Consider the following 25901-nt stretch of genomic DNA (forward strand, 5'->3'; position numbering starts at 1 on the left):
ATTAGGTAGTTGTGCTCTGTTTTCTCCGGCGGTCGCATGTATATTTTGATCCGATCAAAGTATATATGAAGGGGGTAAAGCTAGCTACAATACGAATACAAACTGATCAAAATGAGTGTGATGATGAAGTTAGGCCACGTCAACAAGCCCTACAGTGCAACGATTACGGTCGATCATATGGCCTTTCTGACCATATGATCGACTTCTGTGTAGTCAAAGTCTTCATGGCTTTGTTAGAAACCAAGAAAAAGTTATTGAATTGAACGTTATTGCCTATTAACAGTCTGAAATTCAGATCTTTTTATTATTTGTTTCGTCGGGAGACTTGACTTTTTTTTCGGGCGACATAACTAAAATTTCGGGCAACATGACTCAGGTTTCGGGCGACTTGACTGTAAACCCTTCGAGAATATACTATAATGAAATTTAAGCGTATTTTTGTGATCCGAAGAGAAAGTTATTGAAGGGTGAAAATAGTCCATTTCGCAAAATAGTAAATCTCCTAAAATAACTATTTTGCGAAATATATTTTAATAAGGTTTAAGAAATAAGAGGAGCCCAAAATCTTTGGTGACATACTAATTTGTGATTTTTAAATGTATTTTCGTAACATGAAAGAGGTCACGCTGTCACTGCAGGGGTGAAAATAGTCCATTTCGCAAAATAGTAACTCTCCTTAAATTACTATTTGGCGAAATATATTATAATACGGTTTAAGAAATAAGAGGAGCCCAAAATCTTTGGTGATATACTAATTTGTAACATCTACACGTATTTTTGTGACATGAAAGAGGTCACGTTGTCGCCGCAGGGTAAAAATAGTCCATTTCGCAAAATAATAACTCCTCTTAAATTACTATTTTGCGAAATGAATAAAAATCCTTCTCGTTAATGAACGATTACTCCAAAATCCTTGTAAAAGTTATCTTTACCTTATTAGAAAATAAATCTATATCATTCCTTTAGTTTTGTTCTAGCTACCTGATTTCGTTTCGTTTCGTTTCGTTTCGTTTCGTTTCATTTCGTTTCGCAAAATAGTATGCCTTAGATAAACCGAGGTTATTTCGCATCTTTTCGAGACCGTATGATAAGCAATGTTGTTTTTGATTTAAGTGTGTTTCACATCATCACAAGTTCAGAGTATTATTTTCATAAATAAAGCTAAACGGGGTCAGTATTGTGAAACTGTTACACATCTATCACAAGTCTAACAACCGAAGCAATGCTGTCGCGATGAAAGTGTGGTTTGCATCTTCTCAAGTCTGGTTGCTATGGTCAACACATTTCGTGTTCGTTAGATAAACCGAGGTTGTTTCGCATCTTTTCGAGTCCGAATAATAAGAAAGCAATGTTATTTGGATTTAAGTGTATATAAAATTATCACAAGTGCGGAGTATTATTTTCATAAATAAAGCTAAACGGGGTGAGTATTGTGAAGTTGTTACACATTTATAACAAGTCTAACAACTTAAAGCAATACTGTCGCGGTGGAACTGTGGTTTGCATCTTCTCAAGTCTGGTTGCTATAATCGAAAGCCCCATGAAGCATGGAACGCATTCTCTTTTTAAGTCTGAAATAATCAAAAGTGTGATCAAATCGTAGTTTCGTAAATTCTCCATTCTTATTTTCATAAATAAAGTTAAACGAGGTTAGTATCACTAAAACTGTTACACATCTATCACAAGTCTAACAACTGAAGCAATGCAGTCGCGATGAAAGTGTGGTTTGCATCTTCTCAAGTCTGGTTGCTATGATCAACACTTTTCGTGTTCGTTAGATAAACCGAGGTTATTTAGCATCTTTTCGAGTCCGAATAATAATTCTTTTGATAATTATTATTTTCATAAATAAAGCTAAACGAGGAAAGTATCATTAGAACCGTTACACATTTATTACAAGTCTAACAACGGAAGCAATGCTGTCGCGATGATAGCGTGGTTTGCATCTTCTTAAGTCCGGTTGTTATGATCACATTTAGTGTGATCACATTTAGTGATTTCACGACAACACATTTCGTGTTCGTTAGATTAACCGAGTTTAGTAAATAAAGCAATGTTGTTTTGATTTAAGTGGGTTTCACGATCCCACGCAGAGTATTTAGTTGATGTCGCGAACCCAGATCCCACGCAGATTCCACGCAATTGCCGAAATTCAAAATGATCATCGTTGACTTGACATTCAGCAAGTTCTTGAGCGATTTTCGTCACACGCAAATCATCTCATCTGGACATTACTCAATCTGGGGACGAACTCGACTTGGTGGGGTTAAACTCGAAAAGTGGGGGGATGAATATAGTATAAGGTAAGGGCGAACTCGATAAAGCGCGAACGCGGCAGATACCTACCAAGGACAAGGCAGGGGCTTAACCACCGGCCGTCTACACGAAGCAACAAGATTCCACCGAAGTGGACTTGTTGGCGGAACTAGGGAACGATTTTAACTCTGGAGATCAGCCAGAAGAGCTCAGTAGCGACAAAGGAGCCCCTCAAGCTACTTCAGAAGGTGGGAATGCGACAGATGTCGCATTTGTTGACGATTGTATCGTTGAAGTGGCAGTTGCTAAGGTGCGAACATATGCAGACGAATATGACACGGACTCACAAAACGTCTTTTCTGACCGAAAGCATGAATATATTATCCCAATTACGGTTTCTAGATTCGGGCGGCCAATTTGCGCCCATTTTCGCTTGGATTTCTAAGGTACGCCTTCGGTAGATATCTCTAATAACCCAATTGAAAAGTGGACAAAAGAACACTCCTTTCCGATCATTTCATCGGAGCCAATCGCAATCGACGCATTGTTGAACAAAACATAAAACCATCATATTGTGTTAGGGGACTCTTCACAAGTTTGTCAGTTGTCTTTCTGACGATCCTCTTTCCAACATTTTGACCGGCCAAGTGGTTGAAAAGGAATGTTTCAATTTTGCGCACGGGCAAACAGAAGTTTGTGTGCAGAAGAGTTGTAACTTATTTAAACACCCTTCAAACAAAGACTGCAAGTCACTTGGATAATCTTGGGGTTGTTTCACTCCAGAATTGAGAAAAAGGAGTTCTTATTGTATTATTGTATTAATTCTCGATTTAATTTTCGAGTTTACGCGTTACGTGCCTTTTTAGCCAAATATAGGGTCTAAGAGTAATAATTAATTCGACATGTTAAATATTAACAGTCATTTATCTGACAACTGACAAATGGCTTAAAATCTAACTGAGAACTGATAAATAGCCAAAATGTTAACTGACAACTGACATTTGTACCCCCCCCCCCTCCCCCTCATTTAGACCCTCTATAAACGGTTCAACGCACATTTAGTGTGAGCTTGAGCGTGTTCCGGTTTCGATATGCGACTCTGGATGATTGGAGACAGTAGCTTTTTTTAACACTCCTCATTAAAAGTTAAAGAATAGGGCGTTTCATTCAACAAGATAATTGTCTCCTATAATAAAGAAAAAAAATCTGTCAAACCTCCAGTACGAGTGAGACATCAATGTAGGCCAAAATCCTACAAAATCTAGCTCTGTGCCTTTGTCAAACGTGTTTACAAATCTGTTACCTCCAATCGTTTCGCATTTAAGCCACAGGACCATCACCTGACATTTAGAAATACACGCACCGCGAGAAGAATGTTACGTTTGTTTTACTAGTGTTGTCGTTGTTGTTGTTGATTGTTTGTTTGTCTTTTGTAGGCGTAACATTACAATTAGTTTGCAACCAAACATTACAGAATGAGCAAAACTGATTTTTCATGTTAATATATTTTCTATCGTGAGGTATGCCGAAGTTATATGTCAAGGGAAAAATTAAAACTAGATTTAATTAAGCGTTAAAGAAAGCGTTGCATGTCTTAAATGATTCGGAAAGGAGGTGGTACTCCCAATGAATGTAAAACATGATGAATTAATTCAAACGGCTAAGGCGATGAAGTAGCACGGCCTTCAGTTCTTTCACTTTATTTTCAATTTTTGTTACTTCCTAAATATTTGTAGAGATTTTCTTTGAGTATTAATCACGTCAAACGAATTTATAGTCCTCGATTCATCCATCAAGAGTTGAATTTTATGTTACTGTTGACTATAATTGTTTTTTTCTTTTTTTGATGAATGTTTGTTTGTCGTTAGTAACCTTGAGGTTAATCATCAGTTGGTTCCGTAATAAGACTTGGAAACGCCGAATTATAAATAGCTCCGACAACATCCTCAATTAAGTATTTGTTTGTCCGCCATAAACTTAAAAAATGAATCCTTGACAATGGAGGACTTTGAAGCCAAATTGACTGGAACTTACATCTTTAATACATAATTTTCGTGCTTGAATTCAGTCAGTCACTTCCATTCGCTCCTCCTCTAAATCCTCCCACCTTACACATTGAAAATCTGGTTAACTGCTGTTTCATATTTAGATTTTATTTTTGTATTAGGCCCTGGAATGAGAATGTCTTTCATTTCTTGCTTTTACCTGAAATTAGTGTCCACTAAAACGGTGCAACATCACTCTTGGCCATTTTTGAGAGCACGATAGCCTTCAATTTGCCAAAGATAAGTTTGTAGCTCTTTACGACGTAGTTTTACCAGGCACGTCTTGGCCCTACATCGCCTCTCTCTGTAATTTGTTGTCTGCAGTTGAGATATTGTTCACTAAGTACGAAAATTACAATTTGTACAACGTTTAAATTTTGGAATGCAATTCGCCCAGCGTGAAAGGTCAACGTCATGTGATGTTTTAAAAATTAGGCATGTAACTTCAATCAAAACATTGATTGCAAATGGTTTAATTACATGTGTCAAAAACTATCAGACTCGTCTTGTGCAGAGTACCCGTGTAAAAAAAGGTTAGTTTTCACACATAAGGAAAGCCGATACCCAAAATAGAGTTGTTTGTAATAATGTGTTTCAATTTGCATGAAAGGTGTGAGACATATTGTTTTAAACAGCAGGAGATACTACCAGCTTCTTTGCATTTGACGCAAACCTTTTCGTGTAAGACAAGCAAGATAGTTTTCTTTGAAAACGAAGAAAGTGGGAATTAAGCCGATGAATTATTTAGTGCATCACAACAAGGTAGAGCCGGATTACGAAGTATTTGTATTTACCGCAAAACCATGTTGTCAAACAGCGGCCTTCGTTTCCATGATCGATTATGATAGGAAGAATTGCAGGTGAAGGTAAGCCATGTGAAAGTGCGCAAAACTTTCATAACTTTAAACTGAAAAAACTTTCATGTCTAAATCTATTTTGGTCAGTTGATATTAAAGGTCTTAAGAATTTGAATACATCTAGAGAATTCTTAAAGCAATTCCTCAATGCCTTAATTAAGAAATAGGCTTGAAAAAGCTATTCCGGCGGTCTGGCTAAATCGAAAACTTTCATGACAGCTATCATTTTCAATTCATGCTCGTGCCACAAATTGTCTCAATATAAGTACGTATACAAGCATTTTGTAGCGAAAATTGAAATTGCGACAGCTATAACGAGTTTCAAATCATAATTCAAGAGTTAATGATTCTATGCGGTTCACGATCGTTCCCACCAATTATATTCATCTGACTTTTCTTTCATTACTTGTGGTCATCAAAAAAGTTTTGTTTTTGTCAGCTTATTATATTATGAAAAATAGTAATCTTTGTTTCCATGGTTTACCGCCGCCGTAAAGTACATTTGACTTTCGGATGGAGAAGATTTAAGTTCATTTTTTAATTTGTGGAGAAATCAGTAATGAAAATGTCAATTTGTTTTCAACCTAAAACACACAATACAATTTTTATCTGTCATCTTATTATTTTTTTTCAAAAAAGCTTAACTTCTACGAACGCAATGATTGATCCCAATTAATATGCTACTCACGAGTACTTGTTTGCAAACTGTTTTGTCTGAATTGGCGCTCAGAGGTGTTGAGAACTTCGGCAGATTAGCAAAGAAAATTACCTTTAATTCTTCTGATTGACGACCAGTCACGGTCGCTTTTCATCCATTTATGTCTGTTTCGTCGGGTATAAACGATTCATCAAAAAGATGAATTCTGAGGCTCCGACTAACACTTAGGTTTGTGCATTCTTGTTTAAAAAATTAGGCAGCTGGTTCCTCTTCTCTCTCAAAAGCTCCTTCCAAGGGAGAGTAAACAACTTGAAACGACGATTCATTCCATGAATTGGTCAAATCTGCTTCTTTGTTATCACTAATGGTATTCTTAGACTCGCGCCTTTATGAAAATGTGGCGTTTCGAAAGTAACGTTCTCTAACTCTGGAATATCCTTAAAAAATCATTAAAGCTGTCGGGATTTCTAATCCACATGCACGATTGCTGCATCACTCATTAACCCTTTAACTCTCAGGAGTAATTGACTTGTAACTTATCTTCCACAATATCCATACATTATTCAGCAAACAAGCGATGAGAATACTCAAACATATCAGGTAGAAATTGTTGATTCGACACCAAATTCTAATTTACAAGGAAATGAATAGCAGGTAGAAGGGAGAATTAGCAATCAGATCTTGAGACTCAAAGGCTTAAGCCTTACATTGACTTTCGTTTCCTTCCCGTGTTCGCGAGCTTTGGCTCTGGTAACTGTAACTTTTGATCGTAATTGTAACGTAATTCAGCGAAAACTCAGTTCAAAAATGGATGTGTACCGTCAGTTCATAGCTTTAACCACAAGAACAAGTTTCTCTGTCGCGAAATAAGATGAGTCCTTGACAATCGTATATTAGTAATTTCTTTTCAATTACTCCAGACTCTCTCTCTTTTTTAACTGTAAGCGGGACTGAGTTTTACTTTTAATTGCGAGTCAAATCAATTGTGTCAATCGAGTTGCGTGATAGTGCAGTAGACAGCATCAGTCCTTCAGTAAAGAATTTGTAGTCGGTCAAGGAGACTGACGTTTCTTCAACCTGATCGGAAGTTAAGTTTGACTACAACTATGACTTCCGCTCAGGTCGCGGCTAAGTAATCTGCGGCAGTACAAGCATTTTTTCAGAAGAATCCGATTTCCACGACAATTCTTTCGTTTTCTCACCGCCAGTTATTAGAAATAAACAGACACGGTGCCTGAAGTTATTTTTTTTAGCCTGTACCTTTTTCAGCTTTATTGTCGAATGACAAAAAAAGAAAAACTTCATATTTGCATATGATGGTACATCAATTCGGAATCGAAAAGACACGGTGCAAGATGACCTCGTATCCAATTTCAGCAGCAGAACTCCCCTAGAAAAAAATGTCGTTTATGCTTTTAATAAACAAGTACTTTTATTTCAATTAAGGACTCTGAAGAAAGACATGAAGCGTTCGCGGAAGCCAATTAAGAAGGTAGGTTTAATTTCGTATTAATTTTAAATTCACTTGACTGGTGCTTCACGATTGCGCATGTTCCTGTCATGTACAATCAGTTACAGGTATTTTATATCTGAGTATTGGATAACGGCTCACATAGGTAGACGAATACCATCCAAACATTTTCTTTACAAAAAATGGGTGATATTTCACAAAGAGAGAAAAAAATTCTCCCCGTGACATTGATGTTAGCCTGGGGTTCCAGCGTAGCCAGATAGTCGCCGTGAAATGTCATCCACACGCGTTCAAATTGATTTATTTATTTTAAACAACTATTAGAATTATCAATACATTCTGGCGAAATTCTTTGTTATTTTTACTGTTTCATACTAACAAGCTCACGAAATATTGTTTCTATGCTTCCGTTTCTCAAGTGTTTCAACTTCCTGGTTATCCAATTTATAATATTAATCTAAACGTCGGATAAGCGTATTTTTGGTTATTAATATATTGTGTTACAGTATGTGAAGAACTTGCTAACGAGCACGTTCTTTACCTGAAAAACTTTTAAGCTCTGTTTTTCTCTATAATGCCCCCTGAGTGGCTCACCGGCCCCGCAGTCTTCCTCTGTTTATCTCTTGTGCGCCAACATTGGAAATGTAAACAGAATGAATCTACCAATCACTTCTAGCACTTTGAAAATCCATGTGGACATCAGTTTGTTGTTAATAAGGTTTACAGTAGCTGCTGAGATAAAATGAATTAGACAAGACGGAAAGGAACTGTATAAATTTGTTTTGGCGCCAGTGATTTCAAGTCAATATATTTTCCTCAGTTTATGTCCGTTGTGTATGGCCGTACTTCTTCGTCGTGTCAACGAACTCCGGCGCTCATATTTCTTAGGCAAACGTAATGACAATTCATTCCTAACTTATTACCGCATTTGTAATCAGAATCAGAATCAACAAGCACGTCGAGTTCCAGCACGTTTTAGTCTATTTCCGCAGAGTTAGGGAGTTTAGACAATTTCTTATTCGTGAACGGGGCCAATACCTGAAAGACTTGCACATGTAACTCAATATAATTTAATACCGTTCCTGGCGGCAGGTACATCTTTTGTCACAATGTAAACAACAGCAATAAATGCTAACTGTCAGTAATGGATCTTCCTGTATTTGGTTCAAATTTCATCTCCACATGCAAAGTAATTTCGGCGAATTCTTCTCGAGTGACGCACTCGTTTTTTTTTGTCTTGCACGTTTTCAAATCTTAGGACCTTCGAAGCGTCATGACAAATTTGCACGTTCTTCTTGTGTGTATCAGTTAACGTATATCGGGCAAATTCACAATAAGGCAGTTCGTTATGAAGAAAAATAATCGAGATCTTCGCAAAAATAAGGTAAGACTATACAAAATTATGTTCTTGTGTTATGTTTAGTTAACGAATTATTGTTTTTAAACACACCAGGCGGCCGGAATTACCGAAAGTAGAACTTCCTTTATTATCTCAGGGAGCTACATGTGTCAGTATGAGAAGTAATTAAGTGGATTTAATGGAAAGAGAACAAAGTGTCTCAATAATATATTTTATGTTTCATGTACTTGTAAAACATGTAGCATCAGTGACATAGAAACAACTTCATTGCAATTTTTCTATTGGTTAGGCGACACCAGTACCTCATGAGAAGGCTAGCACCCCCACAAAGGTTTGTCATTGTGTTTAAAATCCTACTCATTCAAAAAAAGTTGATTTAAAAGCACATTTTCTTCATTGTAATATGCTAGGACTCTCTGACTTTCAGTTTAACATACAGAGGAAACAATCTTATCAATTCGCTTTTTTATTGATTTTACACCTTGCGTTCTGCTATCATGAGGTCGCTTTACACTTTATCCTTAGCAAAATATATTCCAGTTTAATTGAACTCTCAAGAGAACAACGAAAATCGGAAAATGTTGCCAGCACAACAATAAATTTATTATAAACTAACTGTTTCAGTGGAAATAATAAAAATGCTCTATCGACCGAGGAAATATTTCGGATGCAGTTTTTATTTAAAAGATGCATGGTTTTCCCGATCTTTCCAAACATTTATTCTAAGTGTATATTTCGCGAAGAATGTCTTAGTTTCCTGCACTCGTAATGTGTTAGTTCGCACGGATATGATCTCAAAGAGTAGTAAATAACCTCATATATAATTCGCCGGGTGAAGAGGCGACAACAGATGTCCAGATACACGGCAAAATTAATTTTGGATGAGGCTCGAGTTTTGGAAAGGTTTGACCTGGTTTAAAGCACACATGAAGCTAGCGCTTGACCTTGACAGACAATTTTATGGGAATGAAAGTATCAAAAGCGTCATTTGTTAAGGAAACTATCCCTATAAAAAAATGAAATATATGAAAATTACAGCGTAGCACGGACGTGCGGTTTCCTGACGTAAGCAAGCATCTTGTGCTTGTCAATAATTGCCTCGACAAATGTTTTATTAACGAGGAGAAACGTGCCATAGTTTTTCGCGTTTCTCTTCTCGACTGCGGTTTTTTTTGTATGGTCAATATCGTGTGGCCAATACTGAATCCTGATCGCCCTGTCACGCTGATATTTATAATGATGATGAGTAGAGTTTCTTCTTTTGTGTTGTCTCAATGGGCTGTTTTTTCTCCTGATTTAACTCTGCATTGCAAGGCAAGGGTTCGAGCCGTGGCCGGGTTACTAAGTTGCGCCCGTGGGCAAGACAGTGTATTCTCATTAGCTACCCGACCATACTGTCTCGGAAACTTGACGACTTTTTATGATTGATGCACGCCCTCTGGGCTGCCACCTGCAGTTGCCCTTGAGGTGGTTCTCTGGTGAGAAACGTTTGCCGCCTTTTCGCGAATTAAATCTTTCAGTTCAGCATGAAGAAAAGCAATTGTTGTCCGAAGAGAGGTGAGGTATGTAATGATATACATAAAAAAAAAATACGCGCTTCTGATTATTTCGGGTAAGAGCAAATTTTAGTCGTGCTTATAAATACCAAATTTCAGTCGAAATCTTGTTATTACCGACGCGAAACATAGCTGTTTTTTGGAGCAATTTTAAAATTGTTAGTTTGCCTCTTAAAAGCTCAACAATGACAAATTTTTAGGTGTAGAGCTAGGTTGCCGGAGGTAAAAACAAACCTTAATTAACCCCCTTTGATGTTATCACATATAAAAATATATCATTCAATTTACATTTGCATTATTCAATTTGTATTCTGTCTTCGCTGCACGGTCCTCATGCTAAAAATAGTGTTTTTATAAGCCTAAGTCAACGGCTTTGAACCCACGTAGGAAAGCATGCAAGCGCTCGATCAAATGCGAAAAGTAAAAAAAAACATCGGACATCGAATGGATACATTGCAGAAGCTTTCATTTGAGACACTCGTTTTTGACCCTGCAGTGTTGTTGTAGTTGAAAGGAGACAACAAGTTTAGATACAATAGACCACCTGTACTGTTTTACAATCCATATCGTACTTTCTGATCCCTTCCCCAGATCTATCTGTTAGCATAAGTCGTCGACAAATTATGTTCAATGCAATGCATTTTTTTTATTTTGGTTTTGTAGTCTTGGTAACCAACAAGGCTTCAACTGACAACAATAAGACAGAGCTAAAATCGTTGCTCACCTCTTTCTAAAGAAAAATTTAGAACAGTCAGATCCTCCCTCATTTTTAGAGGAGTATGACCGCTCGTTATCATGGAGAAATTCTCCGTAACCATAGGTACTTTTTATGGGCTTTCTGCGCCAATGGATTACGTGACTTACTTTTCTCTCAGTAAAAATACACTTTTTTTCACGAGAAGCAAGATGCAAATGTGTCTTTTGGAAACGGACGATTCTTCAAACCTCAGAGAAAATAAAGACACACCACATATGTAGTACTATGGTCTGAAAGGTCAGGTCTCGCCACCAATGTATGCTTGCAAGACGTCACCACTTGCTTTGTTGATTTCAGTATTTGCCTAAACGAAAAAAACGCTTAAGCCATGCTATACTACAACTAACAAAGGCTAAACAACATTTCGCTTGTCTGGTCCTTTTTATTTTTTGCAGTTATTCGTCCCGTAAAAGCGAAAGGAATCTGTCATCAAATGTTTTTATGCATGTCCACACAAAGCGTTCTTGTTTTTCAATTAAAAAAGTAGACATCAATTTAGGGGGGGATCGTTAGTGTGTCTCTGTTGCGCCTGTCGAGTTAGCGTCACAGAAACAAACCAAAGTAACAGCGGCCAATACGAAAAAAAGAGAACGACAAAATTAGCCAACGACATCTCAAAGTGAAAGCGTGAAAACTGCTTGAAACGCGGGAAAACATAAGTGATCAAGTCGCGTTTGGTTTTAGGTTTGAGTCTGGCACGAGTTTTCTGGACCAATCATAGAGCGAAATAAACCAAAACCTTGATAATCATGCGTAACGTTTGGCACCTGATCGAAAATTGCTCGGATATTGCTCATCCTTTGACCTCCATTTTCCTTTTGGTCTTTGGTTAACTCTGTAATCTTTTTCCTTTTAAGAAAGCAGTTTCTATTTACCAAAGGGACTAAGGGTGCTTTCTGGGTGGCCCTTCTGTATGTCATCTGGCTCCAGCTACAGTTGCTTGATAGATAAACAGAGCATTTGACCAATTTCCCAATATTGGACATAAGTTCTAAATTCTCCCGTCAACTTAAGTAAACTGATGAGAAAACAAATATTTGAATGCCTTCTAATCATAACGAGCTAAGGTGTATTTGGTTTTAGCCTTCATGAGTTGCAATTCGCTGAATAATTGAATAGTTATCATAAGGGAATTTCTCTTGGTTACTACCTTTTCTCTTTATCTTTCTGCTCTTCGAGATTTTCTTGTGATTCCAGATCGAGAGATGAAATGAATTCGTAAGGAAGGACGCTTTATCGTTGGTCTTTCCTTTTTTTTTTGAAGAAATGTGTCATCGTTTGCCGCCTCTCACCATCGTCTGCGCAGTGAAATCTCGCTCATTGGCTCAATAGCATCAATTTTAGGTCCTGTTGGCCGTCAGGATGAACTAATGTTGTCTTTATATCTGCTGCTTTTGCTTAAGTAATTAATTCAGTGATTTTATCCTCTCTTTTTCAACTTTTTCGATTTTAACTATGACATTATGTCATAGGCACACCAGATTTTTGTCGAGGAGTTGGGTTTTCCTCCATTCAAGTCGTTCTCTTCCTTTACAGCTGTCGTCGTTTCGTGTGTATGTTAAGAAAATTTAACTCACTTTCTTTTTTCTTCTTTCACGTGAAAAACTAGTCCTAACTTATTTTGTCATTTCATTGGTAGCTCCTTCTTAATGATGCTCGTTACTGACAACACTAATGCAAATACTTCCCCGATCTCAGCCCTAATGAGGAAACCAATTAGTCTGTTTGCTAGCATTCAATATTCATTGAAACGTCTTCAAATAGTTCTTAGAGCTTAGTTTTTTTTTAATTATTTTTACATCAAGACAATAGCGGGAAACTTCGAGAGAAACTGGTATCTAGACAAAACTGAATTTATATCCGACGCGTGATGCCTCATCAAAGTTTCATCAAATTCATTCGTGAAACATGCAATAAGGACGAGCACTAACACTGTAGTAATGTCTGTACGTTTCCGGCTTCAAATTTTATGGTTAAATTTCCCTTTAGGTCATTTAAACGTAAAACCGTTTTTCTCTTGCAGAGGATGAGTGCGTCAGCGCTGGCTTCAAAGATGTTCCAGGCAATCAGCGAATGCGACAGAGATACGCTGAAGGAACTTCTGGAAGAACAGCCCGCCCAACTAAACGACATCAAAACGGTAGATAAGAACTTTGGCAAAGTTTTTTAAAATTCTTCTCGTGACAAGTTAAGACTACATTTAAGTAGTTTGTTTTCGCATTTTTTATGCACGCTGTGCGTCCATGAATACGTCTTTCATTTCTTTGTGTATGACCTTCTACAAGGGGTAAAAGACGTACTTTAATCAACTTCTTCGGCAAAAATTATGGAAGTATTCCACGACATATGAAGTTTAGCAAAAACCTGTTGAGGGAAGTGGTTAAAAATCCGTGACAGAGATTTAAATCTTATATTTCCAGTTAAATAGTATTATTTCACTGCCCCCACAACTTCAAACTTGGAACAGTTTTCGGTATTGACGTTATGATAATCTATATTTTGCTAAAACGGTTAAAAATATTGTTATTTTTATTCCCAGTGTTTAAGTGATTGTTATTTACTGTACTTAGAAGTTGACAAGCCGTGTTTAAGTTTGGGTTTTTTTTTCCACGGATTCGCAGATCTTTTCGGATTCTTAAAGGTAGCGAATACACAATTTTTAATTGTTTCTGATATTTCTTCCTTAATTGTTTGCGTGGAAAATTCATCATTCATCTTACTTTGACAAGTCATGTTTTATTTTTACTAAATGTTTACAATCTAAAATTAGAAACAGCCTACAAAATACTTTCGTGTTTTCCTTTTTTCGGTCATTCAAGATAAGGATTCTTCGCTTCAATTTTTTCCAATATTCTTTGTCACGTACAATTTACGAGTGTAGCTCTTCGAGGACTTACTCTGTCGTTGAGACAGAAGATGTTTACCTTCCCCTTAATTAATATTATTTAACCCACCATGCATAGAAAAGTAGGTTTAATTTTCGTTGCTCCGTAATTATTTCCTATAACAGTTGTTCCAGCACCAACACAATTCTGTAATAAATTTGATTTCCTTTGCAGAAATTTTCGGCTTCTTGCCTTTTTAAATGTGGCTTTGAAACACAATTTTCAACCTCAGTAAAGCTCTTTCAAGACCACTCATAAAAGTTTAAATATCCCACCATATTTATGATGCCATGCATCTCATTCGTTATGTTAGTTATGTAACGCTTTCTTTAAATTCGAGAATTTCAGTTTATTTTGGGTTAGTTTTTACCCCTGGCTTTCTTGTAATATTCACCACAGTTTTCCTCTTGACAGTTTTATTGTCTTTGTGTGAATCGATCGTGACTGTCTGACTCGTGTTTCAATTTTAAATATTGGAAATGTCAGCAACAACTTTCCCCAAGGTTGAAGCTGTCAAAATTTTCATTAGAAGCGTATACAAAACGCATATTATAGAAGTCAAACATGACTTGTTAACTCTTTATCACGTTCAAGGCACAGCTTTTAACGTTGCTATAGTTTCTTTATTATCCTTTATCAAGAAGTCCAATTTGTCTTTTCATTCAAGTTCTGAGAATCTGGATTCACATTTCGATGCCTATGCCTATGCCTAACGTTTGGTAAAACTTAGTTTGAATATAATTAGCCATCTGCTTGAAAGCAAACATATAAAAATAATAACATGATTTAGACTTCGACGCCATGAAAATTGTAAAAATTGTAAAACTTCCGGTTTCTCATCATAATACCTGCATTACTGACTAAACTGGGTTCCCTTTGATCAGATATGATCTGAATTAGGTCAGAGATGTTCTCGCCTAAGTCGCTATTCGCACACCTGTTTTCTTTGTGAAAACAGAAAAAAATCGTGCAAATAAATCCTGCAAAGCTCTCTTAGAAATATTTTTCCTTTTTTTTTCCTCAAAGCAGTCAAAAATAAGTTAAGTTTCCTAAAGGTGGCTTCTTTTTTCTGAAATATTTTGGTGCAATTGTGCCGATTTTCACTCAAAAGCACTTCAATTCGATTGTTTTCATATTACCCTCTCTTAATTTCCGCTTTTGAATTTATTTTTCCATCTCTCACATCTGTTAAGTAACAAATAAGTCTGCAAGAAATGCAGACGTCAGAAATCATTAAGAACTTAACGGAACAAGAAGTAATTTGTCATTGCAAGTCGATATATTCGAGGGAGAGAGAGCCTTGCAATATCGATACTGTAATCCAAGTAACCCAAATCGTCGTCTGCGGAAAAGTTTCTTGACAACAATGGAAAAACTTTTGTACCGCCTTCTAGGTGGAAACATTAAAACAGTGTTAATATCGAGTTGTTTGTGACTATATTTAATTTTTTTTAATCTAAAGGTTTTAATGTAACAATACAGATTGTCGCTAAAGTTTATTCCCTAAGGCGTATAGAAAGTTCGAAATTGCTGATCATGATATTAAAAATGTAAAACATCTCAAGATTGACCTTGCTGTTTTGCACCTGTTTTATTTTGTCAGGTCAGTCGAAGACTCTAATTTTTCTGCGCTTTTCGCTGACTTAAAAGGTCGGAAGTTTAGTCTATGCCAGTGTTCTCGATCATGTTAATTACCCAGATGAAAAAATTTCCTCTCATGGGTTGTTACAGTTAAACTGCTTACTAGTTCATGATAAATGATCTCCGTGGTTTTTTTAAGGACACTAGCTAAGCTCGGATATGGTAGACTATGGAAAAACAATCAAGTTGGACAAGCCAGTGAAACGAAATTGTTTCTGTTCTCTGAGTGACGGTTTCTTTTCAGTCATTGCATAATCACACTTAACGAAGCAATATACTGGAGGAAGACTAGGCTCATTGAGCAGATCTGAGAGAGTAGCGCGATTTGTTGCGGCTTAGTTTCAGGAAGGCTTCGTTAAGTGGAGACGGGGATTAGGGACGTTGTTTAAGTAATTTGATGCCGCGCTTCAGCAAGGAGTCGGTTGGAAAAAATATTTTATGGATTGTAAGATCTGAAGATAGCTGAAAAAGAATCAGTACAAGGTGTTTTAAACTCCTGCGCGGTGATATTCGCGATAAACTGCCAAATTAAAAAAATGTACATCTGGGTTAATATTATGTGAAGAAGTATTTTTTTTTTTAAGGCGGTGATTCTGTGAAACTTCTCATGAACTGGGCCATACATTAGTCAAGCGGCTGTTATTACAACACATCTATTCAGAAATAACCGACTGCGTTCTCTCTTCGCGCCCTCCAGCACCTCGTTGGAGCGGGGGCGCGTGTTGAAATGACGAAAAACTAATTGCTCCTGATGTAATAAACATGTAACTTTTTCTCACAGTATCGAAAATATTACACAGTAAACAGGTTATAAAAAACGTATCAGGAAGGATTTAACATCTTGATAATCAAACCACCAAAAGTCTTTGCAAATTTACAAAAAAATATGGAGAAGAAGATAGAGTGATCAATTCTTTTTGGAAGTTAAGGAATTTACCAGATAAATTTTACTTAACGGTCCGTTGTAAAACTCCAAGAGATAAGGAGGCTGAAAACTTAAATTGGTAGCAATGGCCCGGCATTCAGTTACGTAATTGAATTGCTCCACTTAATCTATCTTGCAGTTCACTGTTGTGTAGGATGATGCATTAAGATAGATGTGATAATACGAGATTAATAATCAATGATGTAAGACAGCAAGACTACTGATCTCGTAGCCGAAGGGTAAAGCTCTTGAAACAGAAGTTTGGTCGTAACGGCGCCATCATCTCTTAGTGTCTCGTGTTCGAGCTTAAATTAAGTTAACCATAGTTTAACCCATTAACTCTCAAGATCTGACTGTTAATTCTCCTATTTGGCTGCTACACATTCCCTAATAAATTAGTTACAAGAATTTTGTGTTTTATCATGAAAACACCATCTACCTGATCAGCATGAGTATACGCATTACTTGTTCAAAAATGTCTGTTATAGGTTAAACATGTTTTCACGTAGACATAACAAGAGCCCGTTGTCGCTTTTTTTTAATAAAACCATTCTTGCCTAAGGTATTTTCTTCTTAATTTGTGGAAACCCACAGAAATATTTTTAATCGATTTAAACTGTCTGTGTGTGTGTATATGTTGGTAAGCCGAGGGGAAGGAAGTTCAGAAGAGAAGAGGGAGAAACAGAAGACACTCTCCGAGTAAATAGATGTAACAAAAGAGGAAGTGAGAGCTGTATCATTGGATCCCTTCTCGTGGTTTTGCTGCTTCCACGGGTTACTCGACTATAGAAATAGTTGAAGATTTGTGAGTTCTATGCTCCATGTTTCGCTCAAAATGCAACAATCTTAACTTTGCTAATGATTCACCGTGGCATAAGTGGCATCAGCGCTATTTATCTTATAACCATCAAGTTATTTTCTGACCTCTTTACGGTATAATTTTGCAGGAAGAAGGTGATTTTGCACTTCACGTGGCAACCCGGATAAAGAACACTGAAATAGTCGAAGTTCTCATGGAGAACGGAGCAAGCGTCAACATTCAAAATGTAAGTGAGTCAAATAAAAACTAAATTCTGGGTGTTTACTTTTTACTTTCTTTTGAATATGTTAAAAACCGCGTTGGTTAGAGAGAGCTTTGCCACAATTTGACGACCCTTAGAGGTTTAGCCTGAATTTTTCGAATTCATCATCTGCCATCCAGTGTAATCTTCATTCGTGCTAAGTACTCTAGTTCCTTTTTGATTCGTGGATGCTTCACTTTTGTCTTTTTATCTCGTTGAACTAATTTTTCTAAGTTTTCATTTAGTTGAAGGACATTTTGCTCGGTGAAAAGGTGTTAAACGGACCATAATGGAAACTGTATACTTAATTCAATTTTTTTGAATAATGTATTTCCTCGAATAAGCACCCAGGCGCTTATTTGATATTTCAGCTAAGAGAAGGAGCGATTTTTGGAAGAAGAGCACTTAATCGAGGGATCGCTTATTCAATAGCACGGGAATAGGACAAAAGTTAAAGAACAGATAACGTACATAAAGGAAGTCTGCGAGCACGTAGAGATAGAAATAACCGGAATGGAAAGAAACTAATCTCCTGTATTGATTCCGCTGTAGTTGAACCTTTAAAATTTTCATAGAATAATATCCTCTGAAAACTAAGAGGAATAAGGGCCAAGTGTTAAGAAAATTCTAAACAAACTGAACCATACAATTGTGTTACAGAGTGAAGGCCAGACCCCTCTTCATATCGCAGTATCCAACGAGGATGAGACAATGGTTGCCTTTCTCGTCAGCCGTAGTGCTAAAACTGATATTGCAGACAGTGTGAGTTGCTGTGTTTCTTTAATGATCTTCACGCATTTTGATTGTTTCTTACTTATGATCTGCTGGAGGACAGGTAACTCAATGAAACACTCAACTGCGCCTCCTGTGCCAATTTTTTGGTCTCACCACATTTCAACGTCATCTGTGATCTATTGCTGAAGAGACACGCGGCAACATGGAGTGTATTTGGTAATTGTTATGGCATGGCACAATTGTACCACACATCATTTTTGCAAAGCCCGTGTCTCCGTAGGCATGCAAAGCACTCAGTCTTTGTGCTCGATACTGAGCAGTACTAAAATCCTTTTTCCTGATCTGTTTTTCGTCAAAAAGTTTTTATTTGATAAGCTGAATTTTGTGCGAATTTTGATCAGTTCTTAGTTATGATATATTGGGGGACAGACGCATAAATGATGTCATTATCAACAACATTTTTTTTTTTTTTTTTTTTTTTTGTTCTTACCAAATTTTTTACGTCTGTCAATTTGCAGACGCAAGGCATCTTGGAATCTATTTGTTTATTAGAGAGCACTTAAAACATCGTGGAACTAGGACCAAAATAATCACAACTGTCAGTCAGATCAAAGATTGCCATCACAAAAACCCATGAAGGACATAAAGAGAAGGTGGCAGGAATTTTGAAAACCATCAATTGAGTCAAATTAATGGCTATTCCGGAATATTTTAGACACTCGCATGAAATTCGCTCCTCCTCTGAACAAAACATTTTCTTGCTCTATGTTTAGGAATCAGTAACTGCGACTGATCTAGCATCGCGTCTCGAGAACACAGCAATTAGCGAAAGGCTCCGAGAAAGAGTGCCAACACCTAGAACACCTGGAACACCAAGGCGACGACGAGTACTATCAGTAAGTATGGCTTACGTATCTTCTGATTGGTCACTTGCCGTAACTGGCTAACATTAGCCGATCAAGGTGCAAAGACTTTTTCATTCCAGCCAATGGATTGTCGACATATAACGCGTGTTTCGATTAGTGCCGGTCAAACTTTCACTTCACATCGCAGTCATTGAGTGAGTAACCGATGTCACTATGAGCTTTAACGACCGAAAATATTTCATTTCTTATTGACATTTAATTTCCTGTATCTCTATTCATGATTTCTCGAGTTATTGCTGTTTTACCGCATTAAAGGCAAAGTAACTACATGTGATGGTTGCCGTCTATCCCAAATAAAGTTTTATATTTACGTAAGGAAAAACCCCAGGCTGATGCAGAACTTGATCAAGTCACTAACGGGAAAGAGTTTACACCGAGTTTCATAAGTTCATTCAGAGTTTCGGGGACATAAGCAGGATTTTTCCACCAAAGGCTGCAGCTAAATAAGCTTTTAACTGGCGGTTAGGGATACACCAGGTTACGGTATTGTATATTACTGTATTGTACTATTGCTTGGCTAAAAGGGGGTACAGATGCACCCATCCTCAGCCACGCCGTTTAGTTGACAGTTTTCTGCCAATACCCCCCCACTGGGGAGGTGATTTAAAACCGCAAGGACAACTGGTTGCTTTCGAGAATGTCCGGTGAGGTTGCTGTAACCGTATTTTTTTTCATGATTGTGACATATCTTGCGTCCCCTCTGTAGAGCGTGATTGACTCAGTACTCCATGCGATCGCGACTGGAGATGTAGAAGACTTGAAGGAGCTTCTTGATGGTGGATATTTGGACGAGGATCTCCTCGAAACTAAATCGGTACGTATACTTTCATTTTCTGGTACCAGAATCTCTAAGAAGCTTTCACTGACCTTCTCCGTCGCATGGTAAACTGGTTTTTCTACCACAGGCCTTTTCAATTGAGTGTTGTAAAAACCAAATCAAAGTTATTACAACGTTCAGCTAGAAGAAGAGAAAATGGCCTGAAGTGTCAACGAGAACTCAAAATAAAAAACAAGCAAAGCGCTGAAAGCGCGGGAAAATAAGTCATGGTTAGTGTTATTTTCGCATTTGATTGGTTGAGAGAGTGGTGCAAGTTTTCTGAACCAATCACAGAGCAGAGTAAAGCAAAACCAATGAATTACTTTTGACGCTCATTTGAAGATTGTTCTATTTGCTCAAGAAATTGGGTCGGAATTAGCGGGCAACGAAGTGTTAGCAGTTTGAAGTGGCACAGAACATCTTTTAGCGCTTTTGTTTTGCGTGAAGTTATTAAATATCAAGTTTTTTTGCGTGAAATATTGGTTTTAAAGAAATGCTCAATCATTGGTGAACATCGATATATTAACACTGACTGCGGTTCTTAAAGTGTTACTTTAGAAAAGCTCAATTTCAGAAGCTTGGCAATCCTTAGCTGTTATTTTTTAAAAATGATCATTCCCTAAAGATGCGAGTCTGTGAATTCTAAAGAACAAGCTTATGTGGATAGGTTAATTGATAACTTTTAATTACCACCCTGCAGACCATACAAAAATGTTTGTCATCTTTCTTATGCAGGAGAATGGCGAAACACCCCTACATATTGCCATTAAACTGAAAAGCGTCGAAATTTGCAAAATATTGGTTCAAGGAGGAGCTAAAACTGAAACTAAAACGGTAAGTTAAACGTCTTATGTGCGTTTGATTGTTTTTATATTCTGTCTAAGGTCTTCATAGTTTTTTTCTCGCGTGGAAATGTTTAACTTTGTGTAAACCATGATTAAAGAAAATTAAATAAGCAGGCCCAAGCCTTTCAATTTCAAGCAAAGATACCATGCCTTAATGATATCCACCTCCACCGTTCCCATGATAGGAGTTTTTTATCGAACACGGTTGTTACTGGATAGAGGGGGTAAGTTCCTAAAGAAATTGTGGTACTGCGCGTCGGTGGGAGAGTATAACAGGGTAATTAGTATTATCAGCTAAGTTGATAACGTAAATTGGCCTTCGTAAAGAGTTAAAAAAAATTGTAATTTCCAGCGTGTAACCTTCGTCGGAGCGAATAACGAGGGACAAACGCTCGCAACGTCAGCTTTTAAACACTTTACGGTGGTCAATTTACGTTATCAGCTCAGTTAATGATGCTAAATTGCAGTTGTTACTGGTTGGTTATTTCTTGCGTCTCTGTGATCCCTTGAAAGCCAAAACTGTGATACGCATGCTAGCCTCACTTTTGTCCCTATTTCTTCGTTTCCTGTAGACTGAGGGAAACACCGCTCTTCACCTTGCCGCTGAGATAGGAGATATCAATATGGCAAGATTCCTTCAAGTTGTGAAAGCCAAAGCAAACGTTTCCAACGATGTACGGTTTGTCCCACAGTTCAAATCTGAACAATGTCGGCTATGTGACCTGGCGGCATGTTAATCAAGATTTCATTTCGCTTAGTTAAATAATTAGACGAATTATTCTTTACGCTGAGCTCTGTCAAATAACCTCAAATGCATGAACGAAACTTAATCACCAGGGTCGATGAAATTGATTTCCTAGGTTCGTGTATCGAGAGCAGCAATCAATAAGTATCCCCAGACACTTGTTAGCACGTGTCTTGGGATTGGTTAATCAAGTGGATCGTATTATACATCCAGCTGTGCTTTCTGTTCAGTTATTAAAATGTTTTTCTCTTCGTAGAGTGCGAAAAATATGAAGAAATTCTTTTCATTTTAATGTCGTGAAACAACCAACTACAGAGTAGTGAAAATTGCCAAGAGAACCTACGAGAGATAAAAGGGCCAGCTATTTACACGAGGTCTAACCCAAACCAAGTAGCAAGTAGTGGGCCTCAGGGATTCTGTATAAGAGGGTTGGTCTAGTTAAATAAATGTCCTCCCACTATAGCGTTCGGTCCTCTTTACACTGTTTACAAAAATAAATGTTCAGATAAAAGTTTCGACTAAACTGAAATTGGATTAGAACGCGGTTTTGTTAAACAAACGCTAAAAATTTGTTTAAATAACCGGCCTGAAGTGATTAGATAGTAATGTTAGTAAACGTGGAACAGAAGTTTGCAAGTCGTGCATGGTGTACGTTTGTATCTGATATGCAAAGGCGGTAATGTGAGAACCATCTAACACCAGTTCAGTCCCAGATTACTTTAGACATTCCGTTGAAGATAGCGCTAAACAAATCTTAAATCCGCTAATTTAACCTGACCAGTGTGCGTACTACTGGGTTTGCTTAAGGCCTCCCCATCATAACAGTTTGTGTCGTGAGGAAACTTTGCTTTTGTTACAGGCGGGAGACACGCCCTTACACATAGCATGTAGAAAAAAACATGTGAATATTGTGGAACTGCTGCTGGGGAAATTTGGAGCTAACATCCACATCAAAAACAAGGTATTTTGTACGAGTAACTTGTTAAGAAAGCATAAAGCACTTGATTATTGCGGAAAATTTGCAGTTACAGATTACTGTCCGAGGGACCTTTCAGGCCTTTCGAAGATTTTTAAAGCAGGAGATGGCTGAATCAGCAAAAAAATTCTATTAATATCTGAGTCTCTCAGATTTATGTTTCTATTTGGAATTATCCTTTTCAAAGGCGACGAAGTATTCGTTGCTATTACTTTTGGTTTTAGACAACAGTGCGATAAAACGTACGTAGAATATTTGATTCTAGGTATAAAATCCAGGTCCATTTACATCCCTTACATCCTAAAATTGGTATGCAAGCTCTCCCTTCTGTTATCTAAACATTTCCTTTGGTACTTAAAGGGTGAATTGTCTTAAGTTTGCAATCATTTCCCTTGTTCTCGTGACCTCAATGATTGATTCAGGGGAGACACTATTGGGAGAAATAAGATGTTCGTCATTGACGGCTGGCGTGAGGGCATCTTGGTTTTCCGCGAGTCAGGCCAACCATTCGTCACTCTCACGGCTAATCTTAATGCCGGAAACTTATTTCAATTAAAATAGCTAAAACTGAAAATTTTTATCCTCAGTTTGAGCTTTATTTGTATGATGTTCTGGTAAAGTAATATCTATTTATAATTGACTGTTTCTATCAGATTGGCGATACACCTTTGTTTGTTGCTGTCCGAGTAAATTGCACACAGGCGATCAAGGACCTTTTGCATACTTCACAAGCGGATCAAGACGTCAGATCTGGTAGAACGGTGAGTGACGTAACATTGTCTGGTAATCTCCTTTCTTTGATCTTAACATCCTTAAAAAAAACAAAACAAAACCAGGAAAGTTCAAGGAGGACTTCTCGATTACTTGAGACAATTACTGTGAGGTACAAAACTACTCATTAACCTAAAATGTCTAAAATCTTTATTCACTCGGATGTTTATTTGTGCCCAATTCATTGACCAGCTCCCAGTTGGCTTGTTAGCTCAATTGGTAGAGCGCTGCACCGGTATCGCAGAGGTCATGGGTTCAAATCCCGTACGGGCCTGAAATTTTTTTCAGGTCCTACTTACAACTACTAGTTTCAGTAGTGTTCTTAGCTGCGAGGACCTTCTAATTTCATACTCATTAACCCTTTAACTCCCAGAAGTGATCAACATGAAACTTCTCCCCATAATGTTCATACATTAATCAGCAAAAAGGTAATGAGAATATTCAAACTTTTCAGGTAGAAGCTGCTATCTTGATCTAGCACCAAGTTCTCATAACTAATTTATAAGGAAATGTTAACAGCTAGAGGGGAGAATTGAAAATCAGATCTTGGGAGTTAAAGGGTTAAGCGAAGACTACAATATATGAGCCTATTGAGGAAGAAGAAGGCAAAAGTGACCATATGATAAACCAAGAAGAAATAACTGACTATAAACATTTATGAAGTAAACGGAAAAACATACAAGAAACGTGAAGAGCCTTGTAAGAGACAAGGACAGTTCGGGATGGAGAAAATTGACACAATGTAAATGACTGAAACATATGGATGCAGAGTCAATAATTGACTAACAAGTACCAGGGATGGTTAAGGATGATGAAGATTTAATCGAATCGAACACGATGTACTTGGAAAATGTTACAGGTTGAATTTTTAAAGATTGGTTAACTGTGGTATTGTAACCCAGCTCCACAGGGTTCTGCGTCCCGCTGTGGTCCTGTTCTTGGTTGACTTATGTAAGACTTTATTTTATAGAAAAATGGAGACACTTTGATGCACATCGCAGTGAAAAGTAAGGATCCAGAATTGGCCAAACTCCTGATACAGTGGGGGGCTCCACCGGACGAAAAGAACGTAAGTTGACCAACATCAATTATAAAAGGAGTGATACCTCGTAAGAAGAACGGGATACTTTAGTGGTACAGCAATTTTTCCTTCGGAAAACCAAAACCAAATTAATCACAAAAGCCAATTGGAGCCAAGATTGACATCATCAACCAATAAGAACTCCAAGTAGAAACAGGAAAACTGCGTGCAGCGCAGGAAAACACGAGTGTCTAAATCAGGATTAGTATTAGTTTTTAATCTGATTGGTCGAGAAGGTGGCGCGAGTTTACCAGACCAATCACAGTGAGAAGTTTAACAAAACCAAGAAAATAATTGGTTACTTATGACACTCAATCGAAAACGGCTTGAATAAAGCGGTTTGGAATCTAGTCTTTCTCGATTGAATCTCCTGGGGTTGGTTGTTGTTTAAGTGGGAGGAGAAAGATCAAGATTAAAAAAAACTCTCCCAGGAAGGAAGTTTTTTAAAATTCAGACGAGGGCTAAGATCGCTTTTTCCAACGATCGAACAGAATAGAGATAATTACCATAAGGATTCATTTCAGTTTTCTGTGGGCGCTAAAAGCGCATCTGACGCGTATGAGGGAAGTCTTTGTCAGACTAACTTCCTGAACAATCAAGCGCGATTTGTTCTCTAATACGCCAGTGGTGATAGTGGTGACGTTTTCTGGTTTCTCTTTCGTTTGTGTTGTTTTGTAGGATGAAGGAAAAACTCCATTACATTTAGCAGCTCAAAAAGGTGACGAAGAAATGGTGAAATACCTACATGGCTTGAAAGTGAATCCCAACACACTAGATAACGTAAGTAACTGATGTGAAGAGTGGAAATGTTGTATGGAAGCAATGAGGGAAATGAGAGGCAGAATTAACATCCAAGAATGAAGAGTAGCATGTAAATAGTGTCGTCAATCACTTGAATATGAGCTGTCTACCAACTGAGTTTGAATGTTTTGGTGGAGCAGGGAACCCGAAACCTGGAGAGCCCAAAGGGAAATTAAATTCGTTAACAAAGACCTTCAATCAATCAATCAATCAATCATTTTATTTAGTGATAAAAGCAGGTTACAAAAGTGCAGCCATGATGCTGATGTGGACTACAATTAACTAGTAAAATGTGAAATAATAAACAAAATAATTTGTAAAATCACCCTATGGTATTTTAATTCAGTACAAGTCGATAAAAATCATTGACAAACAAAAGTTCAAACTAATCTAGAAATTTACCTACAGTATAATAATACTTAAAAATATACAAAATCTCGGTCTTTTATAGGATTGAATTATTACCAGGACTCGCAATGTTATCGTTTAGACACCCATGATTTAGTTTTGTACTCGGAAAAAATTTTCGAGGGTCTCACTTTCTTACTTTTACCTACAGGACGACATGAATCCGCTTCACTTGGCAGCCAGCGCTGGGCATCACAATATTGTGACATTTTTTCTGGAAAAATTTAAAGTGGACGTGTCTTCCAGAAGCAGGGTAACAAAACATTTTCATAATGAACTACAAAATCTACTCTCTAGTTTCACACATTTTAAAACTAAACATTA

At 37.4% G+C, this 25901-nt stretch overlaps 1 protein-coding gene across 8 annotated transcripts in view; it reads left to right on the top strand.

Moving 5' to 3' along the window:
* Positions 1–25901, top strand: part of LOC131798590 (serine/threonine-protein phosphatase 6 regulatory ankyrin repeat subunit B) — a 46958-nt gene that overhangs the window by 149 nt on the left and 20908 nt on the right. For 2 of the 8 annotated variants that reach the window (XM_059116262.2, XM_059116268.2), the window contains exons 1-14: positions 8532–8671; positions 8937–8978; positions 12984–13100; positions 17359–17457; positions 18133–18234; positions 18981–19103; positions 19840–19947; positions 20686–20784; positions 21368–21469; positions 22400–22501; positions 23170–23277; positions 24258–24356; positions 25047–25148; positions 25729–25830. In XM_059116262.2, coding sequence (XP_058972245.2) covers positions 8636–8671; positions 8937–8978; positions 12984–13100; positions 17359–17457; positions 18133–18234; positions 18981–19103; positions 19840–19947; positions 20686–20784; positions 21368–21469; positions 22400–22501; positions 23170–23277; positions 24258–24356; positions 25047–25148; positions 25729–25830 — 1341 coding nt within the window. In that variant the 5' untranslated portion in view covers positions 8532–8635. Of the gene's footprint in view, positions 1–5132; positions 5168–7262; positions 7309–8531; positions 8672–8936; positions 8979–10185; positions 10205–12862; positions 12907–12983; positions 13101–17358; positions 17458–18132; positions 18235–18980; positions 19104–19839; positions 19948–20685; positions 20785–21367; positions 21470–22399; positions 22502–23169; positions 23278–24257; positions 24357–25046; positions 25149–25728; positions 25831–25901 lie in introns of those variants that run through there. The other 6 variants (XM_059116264.2, XM_066162249.1, XM_059116263.2 and 3 more) reach the window with 6 other exon arrangements.

Source organism: Pocillopora verrucosa, chromosome 2 (assembly GCF_036669915.1).
Source record: "Pocillopora verrucosa isolate sample1 chromosome 2, ASM3666991v2, whole genome shotgun sequence".
NCBI lineage: Eukaryota > Metazoa > Cnidaria > Anthozoa > Scleractinia > Pocilloporidae > Pocillopora > Pocillopora verrucosa.